The sequence below is a fragment of the Condylostylus longicornis genome, unplaced genomic scaffold, assembly GCF_029603195.1.
Source record: "Condylostylus longicornis isolate FDR11 unplaced genomic scaffold, ASM2960319v2 ptg000011l, whole genome shotgun sequence".
Classification (NCBI taxonomy): Eukaryota; Metazoa; Arthropoda; class Insecta; order Diptera; family Dolichopodidae; genus Condylostylus; species Condylostylus longicornis.
The window spans coordinates 866,662-888,917 of record NW_026577980.1 but is presented as its reverse complement, the minus strand read 5'-3'; the positions used below and the strand labels follow the sequence as shown (position 1 = coordinate 888,917).

At 25.1% G+C, this 22,256-nt stretch overlaps 1 protein-coding gene across 3 annotated transcripts; it reads right to left on the bottom strand.

Moving 5' to 3' along the window:
- Window positions 1-1,551: 1,551 nt before the first annotated feature.
- Window positions 1,552-17,871, bottom strand: LOC129619298 (juvenile hormone esterase-like). 3 transcript variants are annotated; one of them, XM_055534485.1, is made up of 2 exons: window positions 14,094-14,216; window positions 1,552-3,480 (listed from the first exon to the last, which is right to left on the bottom strand). In XM_055534485.1, the coding sequence occupies exon 2, from the start codon at window positions 3,472-3,474 to the stop codon at window positions 1,840-1,842; it is 1,635 nt and encodes a 544-aa protein (XP_055390460.1). In that variant the 5' UTR covers window positions 3,475-3,480; window positions 14,094-14,216; the 3' UTR covers window positions 1,552-1,839. The 3 variants fall into 3 exon arrangements, with proteins under 3 accessions (XP_055390460.1, XP_055390459.1, XP_055390458.1); XM_055534484.1 differs by lacking the exon at window positions 14,094-14,216 and adding an exon at window positions 4,011-4,053; XM_055534483.1 differs by lacking the exon at window positions 14,094-14,216 and adding an exon at window positions 17,754-17,871 and having other exon boundaries at window positions 1,553-3,480.
- Window positions 17,872-22,256: the final 4,385 nt, after the last annotated feature.

Sequence of the window (22,256 nt, the reverse complement as noted above, 5' to 3'; positions counted from 1 at the left end):
ATATTCAAAATGAAAAACCAAAATGCAAAAATTTAGGATGATAAAAATTATCACTATTGTTTAATATCCCTTAGGAATCGGTCTCTATAATTTGTTATCATGTAAAACTTACGTTTGTTGAATATGAAATTTAAAACAAAATTTAGTATGCATATATGTACATACACATAAATGAATACAAAAACAATTTACATATGAGTTTAAGGAAACATTTTTCTAATTAGTAATTTTTAAATGTCTATTTACTTAACACTTTTATTTTCCTTTTCCAATTAGAAAAATTTAATTAGATTTTTTGTGCGCACAAAACATATCACTAAGAACTTGTAAACTCTGCTTCACAAAATAATTGAATTTTTTAGCGCGATGAAATTCCTTCTAGTAAAATTTTGACATACCAGAAATATCTGTCAACGGTGAGTAAAATACAAAAGTAGAAATTGAGATGTTTTTTAAATGTAAGCGAAAAACAAATTTTCGTATTGTCTGTCAACCTACAAATATTTAATATTGTCTATTTTATGCAAAAAAAAATTGTGATCGACGCTCTGCTCGATTGAGAAAATTTTGTAATCTCTGATCTGAAATTTTGGAAGCCTTAACGTTTAACTAGTTATTTTACTGGGCAAGTGAGAAGAAAGTGAATAATTATCATGTATTTGTATAACGTAACCTTCGAGTGAGAAGAATTATTCGGTATTATGTATCTGTTTTTTTTTTAATTTATAGGAAATTTGTTTTTGAAAGTGAGATGTTAATTTCAATAGTTAAATAGATATAAGAAAGATTAATAAAATCCAATTGAAAAAATGAGTAATCTCATTAGAAAAATGAAATATCAATTAGAAAAAAGGAGAATTCTTTTTTTCTCATTGAAAGTGAATAAAAAGTATCTAAAAAAGCGAGATACACAATTAAGCTATAAGTTTTTCAAATCAGTAGCTTCAAAATATGCTCTGTGAAATCTGAAGTTTTTTTTCGAATATGTGGAACCGATCTGGTTATATTCTGATCGTAAAAAAAAGACGAATTGTTAGCTCTAAACGTTCTAATGTAAGATACTGTTTACAAATACGACATAATACATATAAATGTTATATTAAATCATAGATAAAGTCTATTACTGTTTAGTGTTTACTTTTGAGACTGAAATTTCTGATGGCGCTCAGATATTTCGTCAAAATTTAAAAATTTTGTTACGGAAGTTATAATCATAAAACAGTCAGCTGATCGCTGCTCCTAACTATCAACAAATAGCCGCCATTATTTATTCTCAAGAAATTTTACATACACGACTTTGTCTTATTTCATAGATTTTGTCATTACATGTAAACACTAACTAACACATAAATGTCAAAAACTATTATAAAAGTGACATCGTCAAATCATTTTTTAAATTGGTTAATCGCTAAAGATCATATTTTTAATTTTTTCTCTAATTAGAATTTAATTAAAAATGTAGCAGTTAAATGCAACACAGTTAAATATCTATTAACATAATAAGTAATTTATAAATATTTATAAATATTTGTTTTGGCCGTTGAAATTTAACTTTATTTATTTTTGAAGATATTTATTTTACAATTAACCAGAAAAACAGTACAAATCAAACAAGAAATGGAATTTTTAAATTTAAAGTAATGAACCGTTTTGTAGTACCAAGCAAATTGTGAGTAAACGTTGTATTTTTGCTTTTTTTTAATGTATTTTTATTTAGTTAAATTATTTTGTATAAAAATCAACATTATATACAGATATTAAACATTTCTTGATTTTGGTTTGGTGGGATTGGAAAACTAACAGTTTGTTAACCATATCAAATTCATAATAAATTTCACCTTAGTAATTTCTTTTGGTTTCAAATAATAATTGTTTCCAGAACTCAACTCTTTCTCCATCGGGATCTTTAACAATTGCAAATTTGTTATCTATTTCTAAACAATCGAAAGAAAACTTTTTATTTTCAAGTTTTGATAGCGGATTCCAAACAAAATCAATATTTTCAGAGCATTTTTCTTTTTTGTCTGGTGTAGGATTTCCATATTTTGAAAAAGAAGTCCAAACTTTGCACAAAGTTTTTACCATTTGTAAATCCTGTTCACTTGGTTGCACATGCTCAGCAGCTTCATTCGGATAAAAAAGATAATACAATTCATCGCCATGACAAGCACCTTTAATGTGCTCGTATTTGTAACGTACTTTATAAAAATTTAATTTCCCATCATATGCAAACTTGAAACAATATAATGGCGATTGAGACTGATATTCATTATGAAGCTCAACAGTTTTATGAAAATCAACTACAAAACAAATATCTCCCAAAGCTTCGCACAACTTACTAACATCTTCAATGGATTTTCCATTAAAATAAAATTTTCGAACTTTATTTACAATATTTTTACATTGGTGACTTTCCGGTTCGCATATTGTGCTTGGAATCAAACACGATAAATCTAAATCAATTTCTTCGACGGTTTTCGAACTATAGGCCATTAGCATTATTCCTTCTTGTGATGTATAACCCATTATAATTGGAATACTTTCGGCAAATTGTTCTGTTTTTATTATATCGATTGGATTTTTAGTAATAAATGGTTTCTCGCTATTCGGTGATTCGATTACTGGACCAAATGGAAGCCTTAAAAAGTGTCCCCTCTCTTCTTTTGACAGCACCTTATACATACTTGCAATAAGTTCATGTGAATTTTCAAATTTTTGAAGAAAATGTGCCGTATCAACAGCATTTCCTGTGAAACCAAGACATTCTGCTAGTTTAAAAGCTTTTTCTTGTGCATTTTGAGATATTGCCCATTCCATCGTGGCCAAACCGCTATGGCATATTAATTTATGAAAATATTTTCGGGACTCATTGCACAAAAAATGAAAATGAGCTGATGCTGCTCCGGCACTTTGACCAAATAATGTTACATTTTTTGGATCACCATTAAATGATGTGATGTTTTCTTGAATCCATTTCAAAGCCAACTGCTGATCTTTAAGACCATAATTTCCCGAAATGCCACCATCTGGTAAACTTAAAAATCCAAAAGCACCTAATCTATAGTTGACTGTAACCAAAATAACGTTTTCCTCTATCAAAAATTTTGGATATAATATATGTCGGTTGCCGTATCCTGTCATAAATCCTCCCCCATGAATATAAACTATAACTGGAAACTTATTTTCGCTTGTAACATCTGGCGAATAAACATTTAAATATAGGCAATCTTCGGAACCTGTCACTTCTTTAGTAAAAGCGTTGAATTGAAGTGAAGAATTTGGTTGTTTTGTACAATCTAAGAGCTCTTTCGGGAAGTGCTCAAGAGGTTGGGGATTTTGAAATCTTAAACTACCAACTGGTGGTTTAGCATATGGAATTCCAAAAAATTTGTAATATAGTTTCTCATGAGAGAGTATTACTTTTTCTCCCATTATTTTACCCTGAGGTAAATCTAACGTAACGATCGTTGACATATTTTTCTAAAAATAGAGTAAAAGTAATAAAATAGTATTAGTTTTTAAAAACAAGTACTTAATATTTAATAAATAACAACTTTTAATAATTTATTTATTAGAAACTAATAATCAATATTAAATTATAAAAATAAAACCTATAGATATTTAATTTTTTGACAAGTGGGCACAATTTTACAATAAACTACTTTGGCATTAACAAAAACAACTCAGTTATTTTAAAACTACTCTCGAAGGCTATTATTTTTTAATAAGTGAGTTATATAACTTCCGTTCTTTTATTAGGTTTATTTGAAAGTGTATAAATGATTGGGAATGCTACACAGTTTTAAAAAAAAATTAGCTGTTTGTCAAAAATTAAAGTTGAAGTGAGTTATTTCTTAAATTTTTTCTTATGAAAATAAACTGACATTATACTTTTATATTGCACTGAAAGATAACCACGTTTGTAACAAAAAAAAATTAGTAAAATGAGTACAACATTTCAAGTGCCAGTGTAAAATAATTTGGATTAATACAAGAGTCGTGTCACTTACCAGTTGATAGTGACACAGGAATCTTCTTATTCTAGCAGCTACAAATAACATCTATCAAATAAAGCTATCAGTTGAATGCGGTAACAGGTGCTATTCTAGAAGTCATACACATTTTATTAAACTTTTATAGCATTAAAATTTATTTTGCAAAAAAAATATTTTAAAATTTATTAATTTAAATTTATACTTTTACATTTCGACAAAAAATCTCATATTTTTCGATTTTAACTCATTCACTATTGAATTTAAAAGTTAGTAGTTAATCTCACCACATGGAATAGTCAAGTCATCCAACTTTAAGAGTAAAATAACAAAAATCATATGACATTTGAATGAGTTTGTTTTTTGTCTTGTTTTGAGCTACCGTTACAATGAATTCGATTATTATAATTCTAGTGCTAATTAATTTTTAATTACGTTTTCAATCGAAATTGTCCGTAATGCGTCAGGTTCGAACTGTCATTTGATTTCCGCTTTTAATTATACAAACATACATAATAAATGGAATATTAAATGGCTCGTTTCGCTGTCACAAAAGACAAATTAACTGGAGAAAAAGTTGAAAAAAAAATTGCTTTCTTGTTGAACGAATTCATATGATATCGAGCTTGTACACACAGCACAGCACACAAAAAAAAAATTTTTTTTCTGAAAAGATTTTAGGTATATTTTTCTCTCTCTCAAAAAAAATATTTTTTTTTTGCTAATTAATTTTATTTTCAAAAACATCAAGGTCAAAAAATTATTTACCTGGGACTTAAAAAATTCTTCCCATTTTCTTTCAGGGAAAAAAAAACAATATATCCATATCCATACAGTCATAATATGTATGTATATTTGTATGTATGTTTTAGGAGCTTAAAACGTTTGAATAGATAAATATTGCATGCACGTACATACATACATGCATATGCAGGGATATAAGTTAAGATTTAAGAACATTGCAGAAACAAAAAATATTTCTTATAAACCCGTTATTGCCTAAAATTAAAATATACATACATACATATGTACATGTACCTAGTTCAGAATATTTCATTCTTAAAGTTCAGGTAAAAAGAAGATTTGATTGGATATACAAAGAAGATAAATACTCTTTTCAGTTTTGTTTTTGTATTTTAACAGTGATTTTTAAGTTAAAATTATATGTATGTATGTACATATGTGTCCTAATGTACGTAATATGTGTATAAAAGGCTTTAGTTTTATTTTTTTTTATAATTATAATAAAATTTTTTCATTCCATTTCATGAATTTTGTGATTCGTTTTTTTTTTTTTTTTTTGGTCCTCTTTTGGTTCACTTTCTTGTTGTGCTCCTTATTGTATTTAATGTTCTTATAACACGTTATATATGTATGTATATAATCCTATAGTTACCCAAGAGAGCATAATTATGGTATATAATGTAGATACAATTGCACACACAAACTTTGACATTTTATAATACAAGAATATGAAAAAATTTATTTGTATTATAGGACTGAATGTTTTTTTTTTACAATTGCATGCAATTACTCTTTCGTGTGTCACCCCCTAGTAACAAAATCTATAGTGATCCTCATACAAAATATGATTGTACATATGTATATACATTTGGATGAGTGTATGATATTTGTACACATCATAATATTATTATACATTTTTTTTTTCAAGCAAGTTTTTTTTCTTGTTGATTATTATTACCGGTAAGTTTTGATGAATACCGGAAGAATTTTTGAATCAATCGTGTGATATTACTCTTAGTGAACGGATGTACATGTACACGAAGTTATAGGACGGGTATTATGATATTTCTCGTATAACGTGATTATTATATAATTAAAATATGTTTTTATAAAATTTTATGTGTAAAATACAAATGGATAAATATAAATAACGTTTTTTTAAAAATTAATTTATTCGATTAAATCAAAAAACAAAACATTTTGTTCACATATTTTGGAAATTAAAAAAAAATAAACGGTAAAAATGCCTGTTATAAAATTGTTATAAATATAGAAATAAACTGGCATGCTTATATGAAAAAAATAATTAAATAAATTCATAGTGAATGCATAGTTACTTCATATACATTTAACATTGTGTTTTTTTTATTGGAAGCAGAGATCAGGATATTACAAATATAATACACAAAATATAAGGTAAATATATATGCAAATTTATATTACTTTTTATATATTAACTTATTATATATTATGTATATTTATAACAATAACATAATTTAAATTGTTCTTGATTTCCGAAACATTGTGTACACAATAAATGTTTTGAATTATTCAACAATTATGACTTGTAATTGCAAAAGTATGTATAAATACCGAATTTTAGAAACTAAAATGGATTGCCGAGTAGATTAATACTTTCGCACATTTTTCAAGAAAAACTGGAAATTTTCCAATATGTACATACATACATCTACATATATATCGGATAAAAGTACAGAATTTCGTTCTGAAACTCACATTTTACAGCTAGCTTTTAATTTTGAAAATTTTACGAAAATGTACTAAATGTTCTGGGAAGAAATTTAATTATTGAATAACATATAAGAAAAATATTGTTTGATTTAAATAAGAAATTTTTGAGTATCAAGCGAACAAATGAGTATAAATTTGAAATGAGTAGTAGGTAGAAACATATATATAATTCATAATTTAAAATCAATCTTATAATTTTAAGTAGACATATATCTACCTACATACCTATAAAAATTTACAATATCGATCAATATATTCACCCTTAAAAATAAATAGTTTTAATAAAAAGGAATCCCAGATTTTCTTCCCTTAATAAGTTTCGTATCTTTCCCTCTTTAAGTAAACTGTATGTTTAAGGTAAAATGTATGTTTACCTTTCTTAGCCAGATGTACATATCCTTACATCATAACTCAGGTAGTTAAATGAATTGTTAAAAATTAAGTTAATTTTTTTTTTTTCGAATTAAATTTCGGTGATGTTCAAAAAAAATATATATATATAATATTCAGGTAGAAAAAACTAAACTATATAAAAAGGCAATCAGCTGAAAAAAAAAATGTTTTTCTCTACGATCACAAACGATATTGAATAAAATAAAGCCCGCTCTTATTTGAACATGATTTTCATGTGAAAAATAAAAAAATCTTTGCATAACAAAGCATTTAAATTTAATATTTCGTAGTAAGTTAAGAAGCTTAGGAAAGTCTGCATCAAATACCATACAAATTTTATATATATGGAACACCTTAATTAAAAATCAGGAAAATTAAATCGTTTTGTAATACAGAAATTTGTTAATAAACTAAACAATACAGTTAAAATTCATTAGATCAATTAGTTCAAGCGCCAGGAATTAAAAATGCTGGCAAAATTTATATTTTGCATCTTTATATTTATTAGCAAATTTTATATAAAATTAATTCGTTCTTGCGATATTTTTAAAATTTATCATTTTTGATTTCTTAATCGAAAAATAAAATAATCTAGAATAGAAAAATAATCTAGGCTAAATTTCATTTTTTAATTTTCCCCATTTAAAATTATTTTTGTCGAATACCGTTTGACTATGCTTCATTAAAATATGACTATACGAGTTTTCAGTTTTTTTCGCAACTAGTTATAATTATAATATTGTTCTATAAGCTGTTTTTCATTATCAATATGTTTGATAACACTTGTATGAGACTCTCATTTGTTCTGACAATATGAAATCATATTGATAAAAAGTCTAATATTGTATCTCTACTATATTTTCTCAAAAGTAATACATGTAATACATCATATTACCTAATAAATATAATGATCACCTAATGATTGTAAATTATATCTACTTTAGGTATATATATATTGAATATTCCCGATCCACAGCATATTTATTTTTTAAAATGGACACAAAACTCTTGCCTTTCTTCTATTTTGTTTTCATTATAATCTTCTGCCCAAAAAAAAATCAAATTAAATCTGGAATCTGAAAGGAATTTAAAATTTTAATTGAAATTTTTGCTTTATATAGTAAACTGTTAAAAAAAACAGCATACATTAATGCACATATAGTTAGTATTTGTCTGAAGAGACTCCTTTGAGTTCTGCCTTAATGCATATACTTGTATATAATTCCAAAAACAATAAAATAACAAAAACAAGGATACTGGATACAAAAGAAAACAAAAATCGTCCTTTGAATGCAAACGGCTATTATAAATGCAAAGTTATGCAGAAATCTAAAAACCCTTTCAATGTGTATACACGCTAATATATATGGGAACACAAAATAATATTTCTTATCGCATCAAAAAAAAAATATATATATATATTTGATGAATAGGGACCTCGCTTTACTTCTTTAATTTGCAATTTAATGTTGTTTTTATAAGCCTTTGTCTTTTCTTTAAGAAAATTTACGCGAATTTTTATTTTACTTTGACTATCACAACAAAAAATTTTATTCAATGCAATAAAAAATTTGCAAAAAATTTGTATTTGATTGTTATGAACAAGCAATCTTTTAAATAATTTTCATTCTAAAGCAATAATGTCGTATAGTCACATTCATCATTACCCAGTCACATATACATACATATATTGTAATTAATATTATATTTTTAACTACATATTACATGCCTTATATATTTCATTTAAAAAACAAATTTATTTATGCATTCAACGTGATTTTAAAGAAAATTATTGTGTCATGATGCTTCTTTAATTATAATATGGTGATTTGTATTAAACTTGAAACACAGCTTGAAAGTCACTTCTTCTTCTTCATCTTTTGTATTTTCATTTAAAATGAACCAGTTTTACATATGTATGTATGTTGCATACACATAGGTTCCTGACGAAATTAAAATGAAGAAGAATTTTTTTAGAATTGCATAAAGAAAAAATATATTCTTGATTTAAATATATGAAGTCTTGTGTAAGTAATAATTAATATTGTTCCTTTAAACACAATATAATAGCTAAGAGACTTGATTAAAGTCGTCATTGAATTTTTGACTGCAAGAGATGTTAGTTAGTTAAACTGCACTCTAATAGAACTAAAATGATACCTATTTTGAGCCTTAATTAATTTAAATAGCTGCAAAGCCGCATAATTGCATCCGTGTTCAATAAGTAGTCCTTGTTAGATTTGTATATCTCTATGCTATCATGAAGCTATCCTGCATTTTATTTTTAGTTCTTTTATAACCTTTAGATCTCCCTCGGTAATTTTATGATCCGGTTCGTAAATGTGTTTGACAACCATTGAATCGAAATTCCTTTTAACTCCTAGTTTGCACGTTTAATTTGTGCTATATGTAAAATTTGTCGCAACAATTGTATTTGATTTTATATATACATTTTTTCATGTATTTTCAAAATATCCTTGGCCGAATTATACAAGTTCCTTAATTGATATTTATTGCTGGTCTCATATACAGATATTGTGTTTTTTTAATTGCTTACTTATCAAATTCGTTGAACAATAATCATTATTTATTTTCCGAAAATTATCCACTATTGCGAAAAGATATATAATATACCGCATCCGTACCCTAGGCATCGGTCCTTCTTCGTCCATCTTGTTTTCCAATTTCGACATAAATAGTTCGATAAAAAGTGATGAAACTGAGTTGTCCATCGACACTCTCGACGTTTTTTTTGTACATCTCGTTTCTAAATTCAAAGCAGTTGCGTTTTAGGCAAGTATCAAGTTCTTCAACAAACATTTTTGAGTCTGTTTTAAAATTTTTTAGATTAATTTTAATCAATTGTTATCTATTTAAGGCTACTCAAGTATGTTGAAACAAGTAAGAATTACAGGGAATTAAAGTGCTCTGTTTGTAAACATATAAATATTTAATTACAATATTATAGAAAAAGTAAGGTAAATTATTATAGCAACAGTATACGAAGGGCTTGGCAATGAAATAGAATATTTTTCAAGTTTTCTTTTAAATATAAAAAAATCTCAAACTAGACCCCCGGTTTATTTTTTTTTTATTTCGGGATTTGTAAATTCTTGAAATATTACGACATACATAATATCGCGGAACATTCTTTATACAATACATACAGTATTGGTATTTAATTTTATTTATTTTTTATATTATTATAAGATTCTTGTGATTCTTGTGAATTTGTTTTTATTTTGTGTGTTTAATCTTTATTTGCGCGAATCAGCAGTAAAATGTAGTTGTTTTTTTTTATGTTTTTTTGTGCAAATTTCGGAAATACATAAATATTTTTTTCTTTTATTTTCATTGCTAAGAATTCCTGTTTGGAAACTTAAAACCTAAAAGAAAAAATAAAGAGAAATAAATTTTTTTATTCATGTTTTTTTTTTGTTATTTTATGGTAAAAAACACATTGTGCTTTACTCATCTCGCATATTTTATTATGTACATATGTGAACATATATGTGCGTTAATTTTATTTATGGATGTCCTTTTCTGTTTATCGCTTGCAATTCGCATTAATTTTGCCACAACATATCTTATGGGTCCTTTTTCCGTATTTTGTATATTCTTATTTGAATAAGAAAAAAAAAACTTGAAAAACAAGTATTATGTCCGGGCTGAATAGTGTACATATGTATGTACATACATAATATACTAACTTGATTATGAATAGATTACAAATATGGTTATGTAAATACCTACATTATAACTATAACGTACAAGAGTTAGTTTAAATATAAAAAAGCGAATAAATTAAACTAAAAGAATTCGCGTAAATTATTACAATAATTTTGTTTTGATAATCACAATATGTATATTTTGTATATTTATTGACATACTATACATACATATGTACATATGTTTGTATAATAAAAAGATATTTGCCAAAAAAAATAAAGATCTCACGTGCAAAAATAAAAGAAGACACACAAAAAAAAACAAATTTTTTTTTTTTTTAATTAATTCAATTACATACTTACATACCTACATATTATAAAAATTTTTCTTTTTTAAATGCTTGATCCTTTTATTCCGAATTTTTTTGGTAATAATTCATTAAAAATGCACATATTTAATAATTGCCCTGAATGGCCATTTAAATTTTATTTTGTATTTTAAAATTCCCAATTCAATACTTGAAATTCGTGTATATTTATGTATGTATGTATGTACCGTGTTTATATCCGTACAATTGTCCATTTTCTGATCAAATATCCATAAAAGTAAATCCATAATATTCTTTTTTATTTCGGGAAATAAAATATACTTACATACATATGCATGTACATATGCCCACTTTATGTTCAACTTAAAGAGAATATAAAAAAATTATTTCCCGCCAAATTTAAAAAAAAAAAAAGAACAAAAAAAATTCGCAAAGTTTTGCATCTTTTTTTTTTAAACCACAAAAGTATAATCATAAGAAGATAAACAGTAGAGTACTTTTAAATATGTATGTATAATCCTCTCATAAACTGGATCAAGTTTTATATTTTTGATCTTCATATAGGTACGAGTACCTACTAACATTTTGAAATAAAATTTGCAAAGATCGCGAATAGTATACTTTTGAGAACATTATCTTTTTTGCATTTGTTAATCTTAATAACATAAGAAAATTTAACGAATAAACTGAATATTTTTCCAAATAAACGTTATTATATAATAAATACCTATAGGTATATCATATATGTATGTATTTATTGTGTTTCTCAACAATTTCTAAAAGCAGTTAAGAAAATCATTGCAAAAAAAAAGACTACTATTTTGCTAAAAAGACAACAATAAGAATATTAAGAGAAAATTGCGACGGACGATTTAACACACATCTGCTTATACTTTGTGTAGGTACCAAAAAAAAACTACACTATATTAAAGAAAAAAGACCAAAAATCCTAAGATAGTAAATGCTAAGACACAAGTCGTGTTTTTACACTTTTTTCATATACAACTAATTCTACTTAAAAGAATTTTTTTTTCGAAGAAAAGTATGTATGTGACAATAGCTGCAACTTATGTTTTAAAATGGCAAATTCATATTTCTCCAAAAATTTTGAGAACGACTAACCGAATTGAATAAATCGGACGAATTAAGTAACATTTTAAACTATGATCGGTGAATCATTTCTTTCGTCAGATTGAACACAGAATAAGAGCAGAACAGCAAATTCCGCTTTTCGTATTTAATATAAAATGTCACTAAAATAATCGCCACCGATAAAATAAATTTTAGGTTATTTAAATTCGCTTTGGTAAATTTGCTTCATTTTAGATAGTCCCATTTATATATTATGTGCATTCTATACGAATTTTGACATTTCGCTTCGGAAAGTGGGCCTTGTTCTGTTTTCATTTGCTGTAAGCTTCTTAAGCAGAATTTTCATTTCACAGTCATACGTTTAAAATTCAGGCGAATTTACCAATCGTAAGTAACAAAAATTCATATTCGTCAAAATTATGTCATACGCCTCGCTGACCATGGTCGGATCACAATTTTTGTTAATACGTAAATTTTTCAAATTTTTTTATTGTTCTCTATACATAATCGTTTTATCGAAATAATTGGAGCCTTTTGAAGCGTAAATTTCTTTAATATCGTATACAATATCGTAATTTATGTAAAATTGTATTCATTTTTAATTAAGAAATGTAAGTTATTGACAAGCAAAACTGATTAATACGATCGCCTCATTATAAAATGTAAATTTAATCAAGACTATATTTAAAATAACTATTTTCCGTTTTGTTCCAAGATTAAAGTTAAAATGTTTTAAAATTTTTTGAATGTGATCGGAATACTTTCATATAAATTTTCAAAACGATTATCCTCTTTTTAAGAACAATTTTACAAATTTACAGCTTATACAAAACTAAAAAATTCGTTTTCCTTTTCTTGTCGAATTGATCCCTTCTTAATTTTTGAAAAAGAAAGAAAATATTGGAATGAACATTATATTATGTATTGTCTTTTGTTACCATTTAAATTGCTTCGGAAAATTTATATTTACCTGGATATATATCAAAAGGTGATTCGAATACATATATACGCACATTATTTAGGTTTAATTGGAAGTTGAATATTATTTATAAAATTCAAACTAAAATTGCCTCTTTAATTTAAACAAGACTTTATTTTTATTACTTTATAAAAAGTAATCCAAATCAAAATACATCCACAATCAAGAAAAAAGGATGCTGACATTATTGTTTTAATTTTACCTTTTTTACATTTTGCAGATTAGGGAAAGAAAAGAAAGTTTTCAATTCGATTTAATACCCAGCACAGACTAAAAATATAAAACATGCGGAAATTATATGTATACACATACAATATGTACAAATGAATGTATGTAGGTATATACAGTATCATGACTGTTACGAAGTGTTTACTTTCTTGGATTCTTTGTGATTTAGGTGATCGAATCCTTTTAATTTATTACAATAGATGTATTAGAACAGAATTTTACAGTTCTGTAACAATAAGGAAAAACTGACTGAGCTCAACTTAATGTGATATTGAGGATATTATATTTGAATTTTTATTTATTTAAATCTATATAATCCTTCAAAATTTTCTCTAATTCAGAATATCGTAACAGATTTTCTATATTAGAATAAAAGTACAATTGTTCATTAAAGTAATAACCGAAACTTTACGAACTCGGTTTTATTCCTTTCTCTTCAAAAGTACCTTTAAAATCTTTAAATTTTCGAGTTACTAGTTTTTATTGTAAAAGTGGTCTTCGAAAATTGTTAAATTCAATAATCAATACATATTACAAAATCTATTTATAAAAGTAGTATATTATCGTGATATGTATTAGTAGTAAAAACTGTCCAATATTTATCCAAACTGTCAAAATTCAAAAATTATAACTCAGCTGTTTTTCGATTTTTGATTGAAAATGTGTACTTTTTGTACGGTAGTCCATGTATCATATGTTTATGATTTTTTTTCCACAAAAATATATTGCACATACAACATTATTGTTTTCCTGTTTTGTATTAACATAAATTCATATTCAATAAATTCAACATTTGTAATTCATTTTATTAGCAACGTTTAATATAATTTGCACTTAAAAGCCGAAAAAGGACTACTCCCAAAATACATTTTAATTTATTAATTTTTCAAATGCCTCTAGAAAATAGTGAACTTACTTGAAATTTTTCAATTTGTTTTGAATTATCACATTTATCACTCAATTACTTATTAAAAAACTATTTACAATTAATGGATATCTGCATTAACCCAAATATAAAGAACTCAAAGATAAGATAAACAAATCCGTGCCAAAACAAAATTGAAACGTCAAGAAATTAAGTTATAAATAAAAAGAAAATCTAAAATTCAAAACAAAAGACAGCAAGTCAATTTTCTTTGTGTCAGGGGTGTTTTTTTTACATCGTTGTGTATAAATTTTTGCATCATTAAAATAATTTGCTGTATCAATCATTGCCACTTTGCGTCAAATTGAATCGTTTATGATATATTATGTAATTTCCAAAGTGGCTCCGTGAATTTATTTTATTTTACTCACAATTGGCTTTTGTAAAAGCGAAATATTGTATAAATCGCAATTATTAAAATTATTTAATTTTTTGACAAGTCGTATTAATTTTAACATATATTTTATACTAACTTAGTTATTTCTTAATCATTTCATTTTAAACTAGCTTTGAAGCTTATTATTAATATTAAAATTGAAGTAAAATGTTTTTTAATATTTGTTTCATAAAGAGATCCAATTATAAAAATATTTAAAAATGATGAAAACTTCGTATGTCAAATAGTGGAAAATTAAACCGATTTGTATCATGTTAAATTTTTATTACATAAAGAGCAGCAGCGTTTTTTTTCGTTTTTATTGGGGGTTCAATAAAATTTAATAGGTAGGATGTAATTTTAGCTGTCTGACGTTTCATCAATACCTGTGTTTACACAACGACCTTCGTATCAGATCTAAGTTAGTCTTTCATCAAATCTAAGTTTTGTGCATGTAGTTCTACTAACACTAATTAGGAACTATGCATGTACTTCTGTAAAAATTGGTAACAAGTCAGGTTGCTGAATTAATCTCCTAAATTCACCGTTAATTGAAATGACTTTTTCGTTCATTTTCGTGGTGAATTTTTCTTATACGGCAACTCGGATGAGTTTCAAATTGTAACAGTTTGCAAAATATTAGAGAGCAGTATTTTTATTTTTGTTACGATGGCAGAATAACTAATTAAATTTTTATTAAATAATTGTTATTGTTATTGTGTATTATTACATGTATAATATTCACATTTTATTAGTTTTAAAACCTATTAAAATATATATTAAAAAATTTTAATTTTTTTATATTTTTTAAATTTATTTTAGTTAACTGAAAATGCTAAAGTGGACAATTCAAGGAAATACTGCCACTTCGTCCGTCAGAAATGTTAACGTTTATGGTAATAAAATATCTGATAGAGACGTATATATAAAAAGGCGACATTCGACAACGTTAGACTTATCACAATCAAATATTGAACATATAACCAAAATTAATGAAATTAGAAATCGTCGTCGCACTATAGGCTTTACTGTTAAACAAAATTTACGATTAGAAGAGAGAAATAAAGAAAATGCAGATGTATTTTTCCGTCATAATCAAACTACTAATAATATAAAAAACTTTAAAATGTTAAACACTGAACAATCTCCAAACCGAACATCAATTTCATCTAGTCCGAAAAGACCTAAGCTAGGACATGCTGTGAAATTAAGGTTTGACCCAGATTCGAACAAAGATTCACCTCAAAAGAAAAAAATATTACCATTTACATCGCCAATCTTTCGAAAAGAAAGTTCATCGCATTCCAACAAAATAGCAAAAATTACACAAATAGATTCTTTAGCACAAAAAAGTAAGAATACTTTAATTGAAGAATCTTTAAGCTCTTCAAAAATTGGTGATACTACGTTAGATAAAATGTTGGATGCAATCATTAACAGTGCAAAAAGTGAACGAAATGTACAAGTAAGTTATATAAAACCAATAAAGGAATGTTATAAGAACAATGAAAACAACAATTATATCAATGACTCTTTAAATGATTTGTATAATGATGTAAGTGTACACGAAATGGAAGTCAAAACACCGCCACATTTAAAACGTCAAAGAGTCGTTAGACGTAAGCACAAAATGCAATCCTCATTATTAAAAGATCAATCACAACAAAAAGAGAAAAAATTAACTGGCTTAACATTAGCAAAATCTATACCTAGCCCAAAAACACCAGAAGAAGTTTTTTTTGATCAAAATAAAGCTGAAGAATTAGCTAAATTAGACACCCCACAAGATTGCGTTGCAATAACAGATTTATACCCACAAACAAGTGAATATAAAAATCCTCAAGGATTTTCAACACCAACTAAAGATAAAACTGATTCGATAAGAAGATGCTTAAAATTTTCACCAGATTCAGATGAAGAATATTTTAGTAATAGTAAAAGAAGCTCCATAGCAAGTTCAACGACTTCAAGTTGTCGTACACCATACGTTAAAGGATCATTAGATTTAGCTATTTTTTTTGAAAATAACAAATTGAATGTACACGGTAAACAAAGAGTAATTTTTTTTGATTTAGTTAATTAAATTCAAAAAATTTTTGTTATATTGTAGTAATTAGATGCCGCGAACTGCAAAGAACGAACGGAAGCATAAATATAAATGCATATGTTAAAGCAAATTTAAAAATAAATCATCGGATACAGGAAAATGTTTGTCAACGTACTGCTGTTCATCGAAATTCTAACCGCCCTTACTTCAATCATAGATTTAAATTCATATTAAAAAACAATAATCTAGATGAAATAGATAATGGAAGAATTGAATTGACAGTTTGGCATCGTGATCGCAATTTGAAGTGAGTATGAATCGCCAATTTCACGAACCTATTTCTTAGATACTATATAATATAGCTTTATTGTATCATTCATATTCTGTATTGTTAATTATTGTGGAATATTTCAATTTAAACGAAATCAGAGTCGATTAAATTATATTGTTGTTGTTAATTCGAAAACCCAAAAATTGCAAAACATGGCCGTTGTCCCAAGAATTTTATCTAATTTAGGTTCAATTTAAGAAACGGTTCGAATAACTTATATACTATTCTTAAAATAATTTAGTTTCCAAAAATTAACCTGGACATTTGGTTGTATAAGAAGTAGTAATTAGAAAACTATAAAGGTGTTCAAATTTTGTATAAAGAAGTTGGTTAATTTTTTGAAATTTCTGAATACAGTTCTGTTCCCACCTTATAAATTCATGTTTTCTGAATATGTCATAAAGCACTATTAAAAAAATGACATTGTTTTAGTTTTGATATTACATATTTGGCGTGATTACGGAATTCACAATCAGTAGTTAATTAATTTACAAGATTTATACGGTTTTTGATCCATTCTAATTGAACAATTTCTGGGGCAACATATCATATTAATTTAAAAATTGATAACAATGTACCAAGTGATTAACAATATTAAATGAAATTTTCACAATCCTTAGAGATCCTTAGAAATATTGTTATGTAACATAATCAAATACAATTTTCATTGAAATAAACAATGAAATTTTTTCATATAACTGCAGAAAAATTTTTTAATTTTTCTCCTCGAACTACCGCTTTCCAAGCGGATGCTCCATCAACTGAATTGCAGTGGTATGAAGAAATTGTTAGCAAATATTGTTCTCCACATTATTTTTTATTATTTTTATGATAAAATTTTCAAATTTGTGAATTTATTTTTTTTTTTTTGTTTTGCTTACAATTTGTATAACTTACTTGCACAAATTTCGATCAAAGTTTTATTTTAATATGTTGACTTTATTGCTCAAAACAATAGGGCTTCAGTTACAAATCGTCGTACCATATTGAGAGAAGTTATAAAACTGAATTTTTTTTCAATTTTTTTTTTTTATGTAAAAACAAATTAAATAAAAAGTTTTCTATGCGGGTAAATTGAAAAATCTAATAATAAAAATTCTAGGATTACAAAAAAATGATTTTGCGCATTTGGCGCTTTCAGACGTACGAACGAAGAGCATACGAGAAAAAGAGTATAAAAACTATATATAAAAATCAAAAGTTAATCTCTATTTGTCGTAAAAATTTATTTCATCGGTTGTCACAAATTCCCCTACTTTTTCAAAAAATGTTTTACTAGGAAAATATTTGAGCATTATTAATGGTTTCGTTGGGGCCTTTTTGGTATTATTGTTCTAACGGTATGAAGCGGTTTACCATTTCATTTAAATTTTAAAATATTAGATTCCTCTATTTCATTTTTAAGTTTTTTATTTGTATTAAATCTATAATCGTCACACAATTTATATCAACTGTATATTAACGAGGATTAAAACTGGGTATTACGAAAATAACGGAACTATTGTTTACGGGATGAATTCTTAAAAAAAAACGTGATTATACTTTTGAACTTTTAATCTTAAATCTTATATAATGCAATATTATATGTTTATCATAAAAGTCAATCTATAAATAATTAATATAACATATAATTAATTAATTTATTAAATATTATCAATATATATTTATGATATTAAATAATTATATATATTAGATAAATATTAAATCTGACCTTTTTTGAATTTAAATCTGACTGTTTGATTGCTTTTTTGTATTTCATAGGTTTATACTCAAACGTGCACGCATGCAACTGTGTGATAACATGTAATTAAGCAAATAAACCGTTTTTTACAAACTGTTTACAATTTTTAGTGAACGTAATCGATTTGCATTGACGCAATAAATTTAGTTGCTTAGATATAAGCGTAATTATTTTAAAATCAAGTAGCAGCAATTGTAGAATTACATGTCGGCCTGGGGCTTATTTAGTAACAATATTATATTTATGTAAATTTATATTATATTCACTATAAGGAACAAACACACTAAGTTCTCCTTCAAATTTCTTCGCAATCATATAATTTCCTATAATCATACAATTTTTTCCAGTCAAATTATTTTCTCCAATCATACAAATTGGTCCAATCATACAAATTGGTCCAATCATACAAGTTTCTCCAATCATAAATCACATTGTGTTTGTTCCTGAGAGATTTTTACACAATTTTATTTCAGTTGTCACTTTCTCTTTGAATATTTTAGTTGCATTGTATTTTATTATATTATTTGTATTGTATATTTACAAAATTTAGCTACCATATTTCCCCGCCGATAGTGGTGGTGTTTTGAAAAAAAAACGACACACAATTTCGTTAAAAAATCCATATTCGTTAAAAAAAATACTAAAAAAAAATAACGTTCTATACAGGTTGCATTTAAAGAAAAATTATTATTTTCACCATTCTTAGTTTTTGTCATTGCGCGTTCAGTCACTATACCGTTACAAAATACAAGAGACACAAGAAAAAAATTTTTTTTTTTTTTATAGAGAAGAAAATAAAGAAAAAAAAAAAAGTTTTTTTTTTTTCATTAATTTTAAAGTATTAAAAATTAATTAAATTAAAATTTTCCTTATTATTAAAAAAAGGAAGCTCATATTAAAATTATTAATTTCCGGCCTTAATTATTTTTAAATTATATAATTAATTAATAATAAAAATACATAATACATTTATTAATATATAGTTATATAGAAAATAATATATTTTCAATTCAAGGAAGAAAAAAAATGTACCTATATGTATCTTTTAAAATAAAAAAAATTTTGAGTGAAATTTTTAGAAAAGTCGTACGGGAATTTAATATAACAAATATAATATAATACAGAAGTAACATTAGATTATGCATCTACATAATGTAGAATATATTATAATACATAGATAAAAAGTATATTAGAAAAAAATTCTTTATAAAATATTAATAAAAATTTTATTATGAGTACATAAAAATATGTGCATGTATATGTGTATGTTATGTTCATATAAAAATATATTACAAAAATTGTTATACAATATAAGTAAATAATAAAATAAAAATTGCTTTCTACAAAAATGATCTAAAAGTTTTTGAAAAAGAATAAAAAAAACTTTGAACCTATTTTTCAATTTTTTTTTATTTATTTTTTTTTTTTGGTTGGCCTTTACAAAAAACCAAAAGACATAATTATAATACAATTTGTTATACATATTTATATATATGTATATATTACATTACATGCATAAAATATACTACGTTATATATATATGTATATTTTATGCATGTAGAAAGGTCAATTAAGTAAAACTATTGAAAAGCTAAGAATAACAGTTATTAAAAGTTTTGTTTTTATGACAAAGTACTTTAAATTAAAAATTCTTAAAAGTGTGCTAAATATATATGTATATACCAAAAAATTTTGTATAAAGGATAGCTAATTTTTTATAACATACTAAAAAAATTTCAACAATTAAAATATTATTCCAATAATATAACATTTTGTTTTAACAGTTTTATGAACTTATATACATACACTTTTATATATAAAAATAAAATGTATATATAAAAAAATAAAATAAATAAAGCTTATTTCTAAATACAATACATACATACATATATTATGTAAATATTATAACAAAATAAATTATATTTTTTATAACATTTTCGAATTTTCAAAACTCCTTGAAAACAGTCAAGAGTTTAACTCATGAAAAATTATTATTATAATTTTTAAGGGTGGTAGCGTTTACACATTAAACATTGTTCATGTTTTAATGTATAAACGGCTTTGTCTTGGATTGTTTGATCTAATGAAAATTTTTTTAATGTTTGAATGGGTCTATTCAAATTTTCGTGAATGTTATTTGAAACGAAAATAATATTGTATGAAGCCGTTCAATTCTTATCAAACAAAATACTAAACCAAAGTTTGATGTGTAAACGCTATCTTATTTTTTTTTTTAAGAAAGTTGGAGGATGTACACTTATAAAATGTTTTTATGAGTGTTGTTTAATGAAAATAATAAAAAAGTCATCTAACTTCTATCAAACAATATCCCCGAGGATCTTGTTAAAAAATATTATTTAAAAATTGTTTTCAAATTTTGCATTTAACTGATTGATATAAAATGTGTTTTACAATTGATGTTATAACTAATATAGTAGGCAATATAAAGTTTGCTTAAATAATAAACTAAATTAATTGTATTTGGTCGTATAAATAAGCATGATACAATATATATAAGTATAATACATAAAGTATACCATGAGTATTTTTAATGATAAATTTATCGCGCGATCTCTAATATGTATTTTAATAATTATTTTTGTATATGAAAAAATATGATTAATACTTATATTATTATTGTATATATATATATATATATATATATATATATACATAATAATATATATATATATATATATATACATATAATAATGTATAATAACTAATACATATATAGTAACATTCTTATATTACATCAGTATCTGCATGTGTATACACTACAAACTATGAAATTAATATCACATTGAACTAAATAAAATTTAAGACAAACGAGACAAAAAATTATTCTCCAATGTACATACATACATACACATTCACTAATTGGGGAGTGACACGAGAGAATTAACCCCAACTTCCAAAATGCAGTGTTAAAAAAATTTAATAACATTTAAATAACTTTGTTTTACTACAATGAAAAGCTTTTACAAGCGTTTATGTTGTTGAAAAGCAGAAAAAAAAATGGTAAAGCTTTTGATATATTTTGAAGTATCATTTTGACAAATAAGAACACATTCCACAATATTGATGTTTATGATATATCAAAAAATGATTATTGCTAGAATTTTTTTTCTTTAAAAATAAAATTTGTAAGCTTATCAAAGGAGAAATTTTTGGAAGATTTTCCCATCACACTGCTTACCGTTTATATTATGTATGCTATATATACTTCAGAAGATACAAAATCAAAATATTCAATTGTCAATTTTTCTGACAATTTTTTGTCTTAATATACATACATGTTAGGTATAAAACCAAGCACATTTTAATATTTTTTTTCGAAAAATAAAATTTATATGCATTTTATTTTGCATATAGAACTATGTATATTACGCTTTTTTCTGAACAATTTTCAGAAATTCTGGCCTCACAGGCCTTTTTTCAACAATCTCTTAAAACATAAAACAATAGATTTCGGGAAGACCTTTTCTGCAATTTCTGCATATTTCCATATTTTCAATTTTCAATTTTGTAGTATGACAAGGTTTATAGACTCGAAAAATCAGTTTATTTTTCAGAGTTTATAGATATTTCTAAAAAAAATTCAAAGTTCCATTGTGATTGGATTAATATTAATACACTATTGATTAGGACGTACAAAC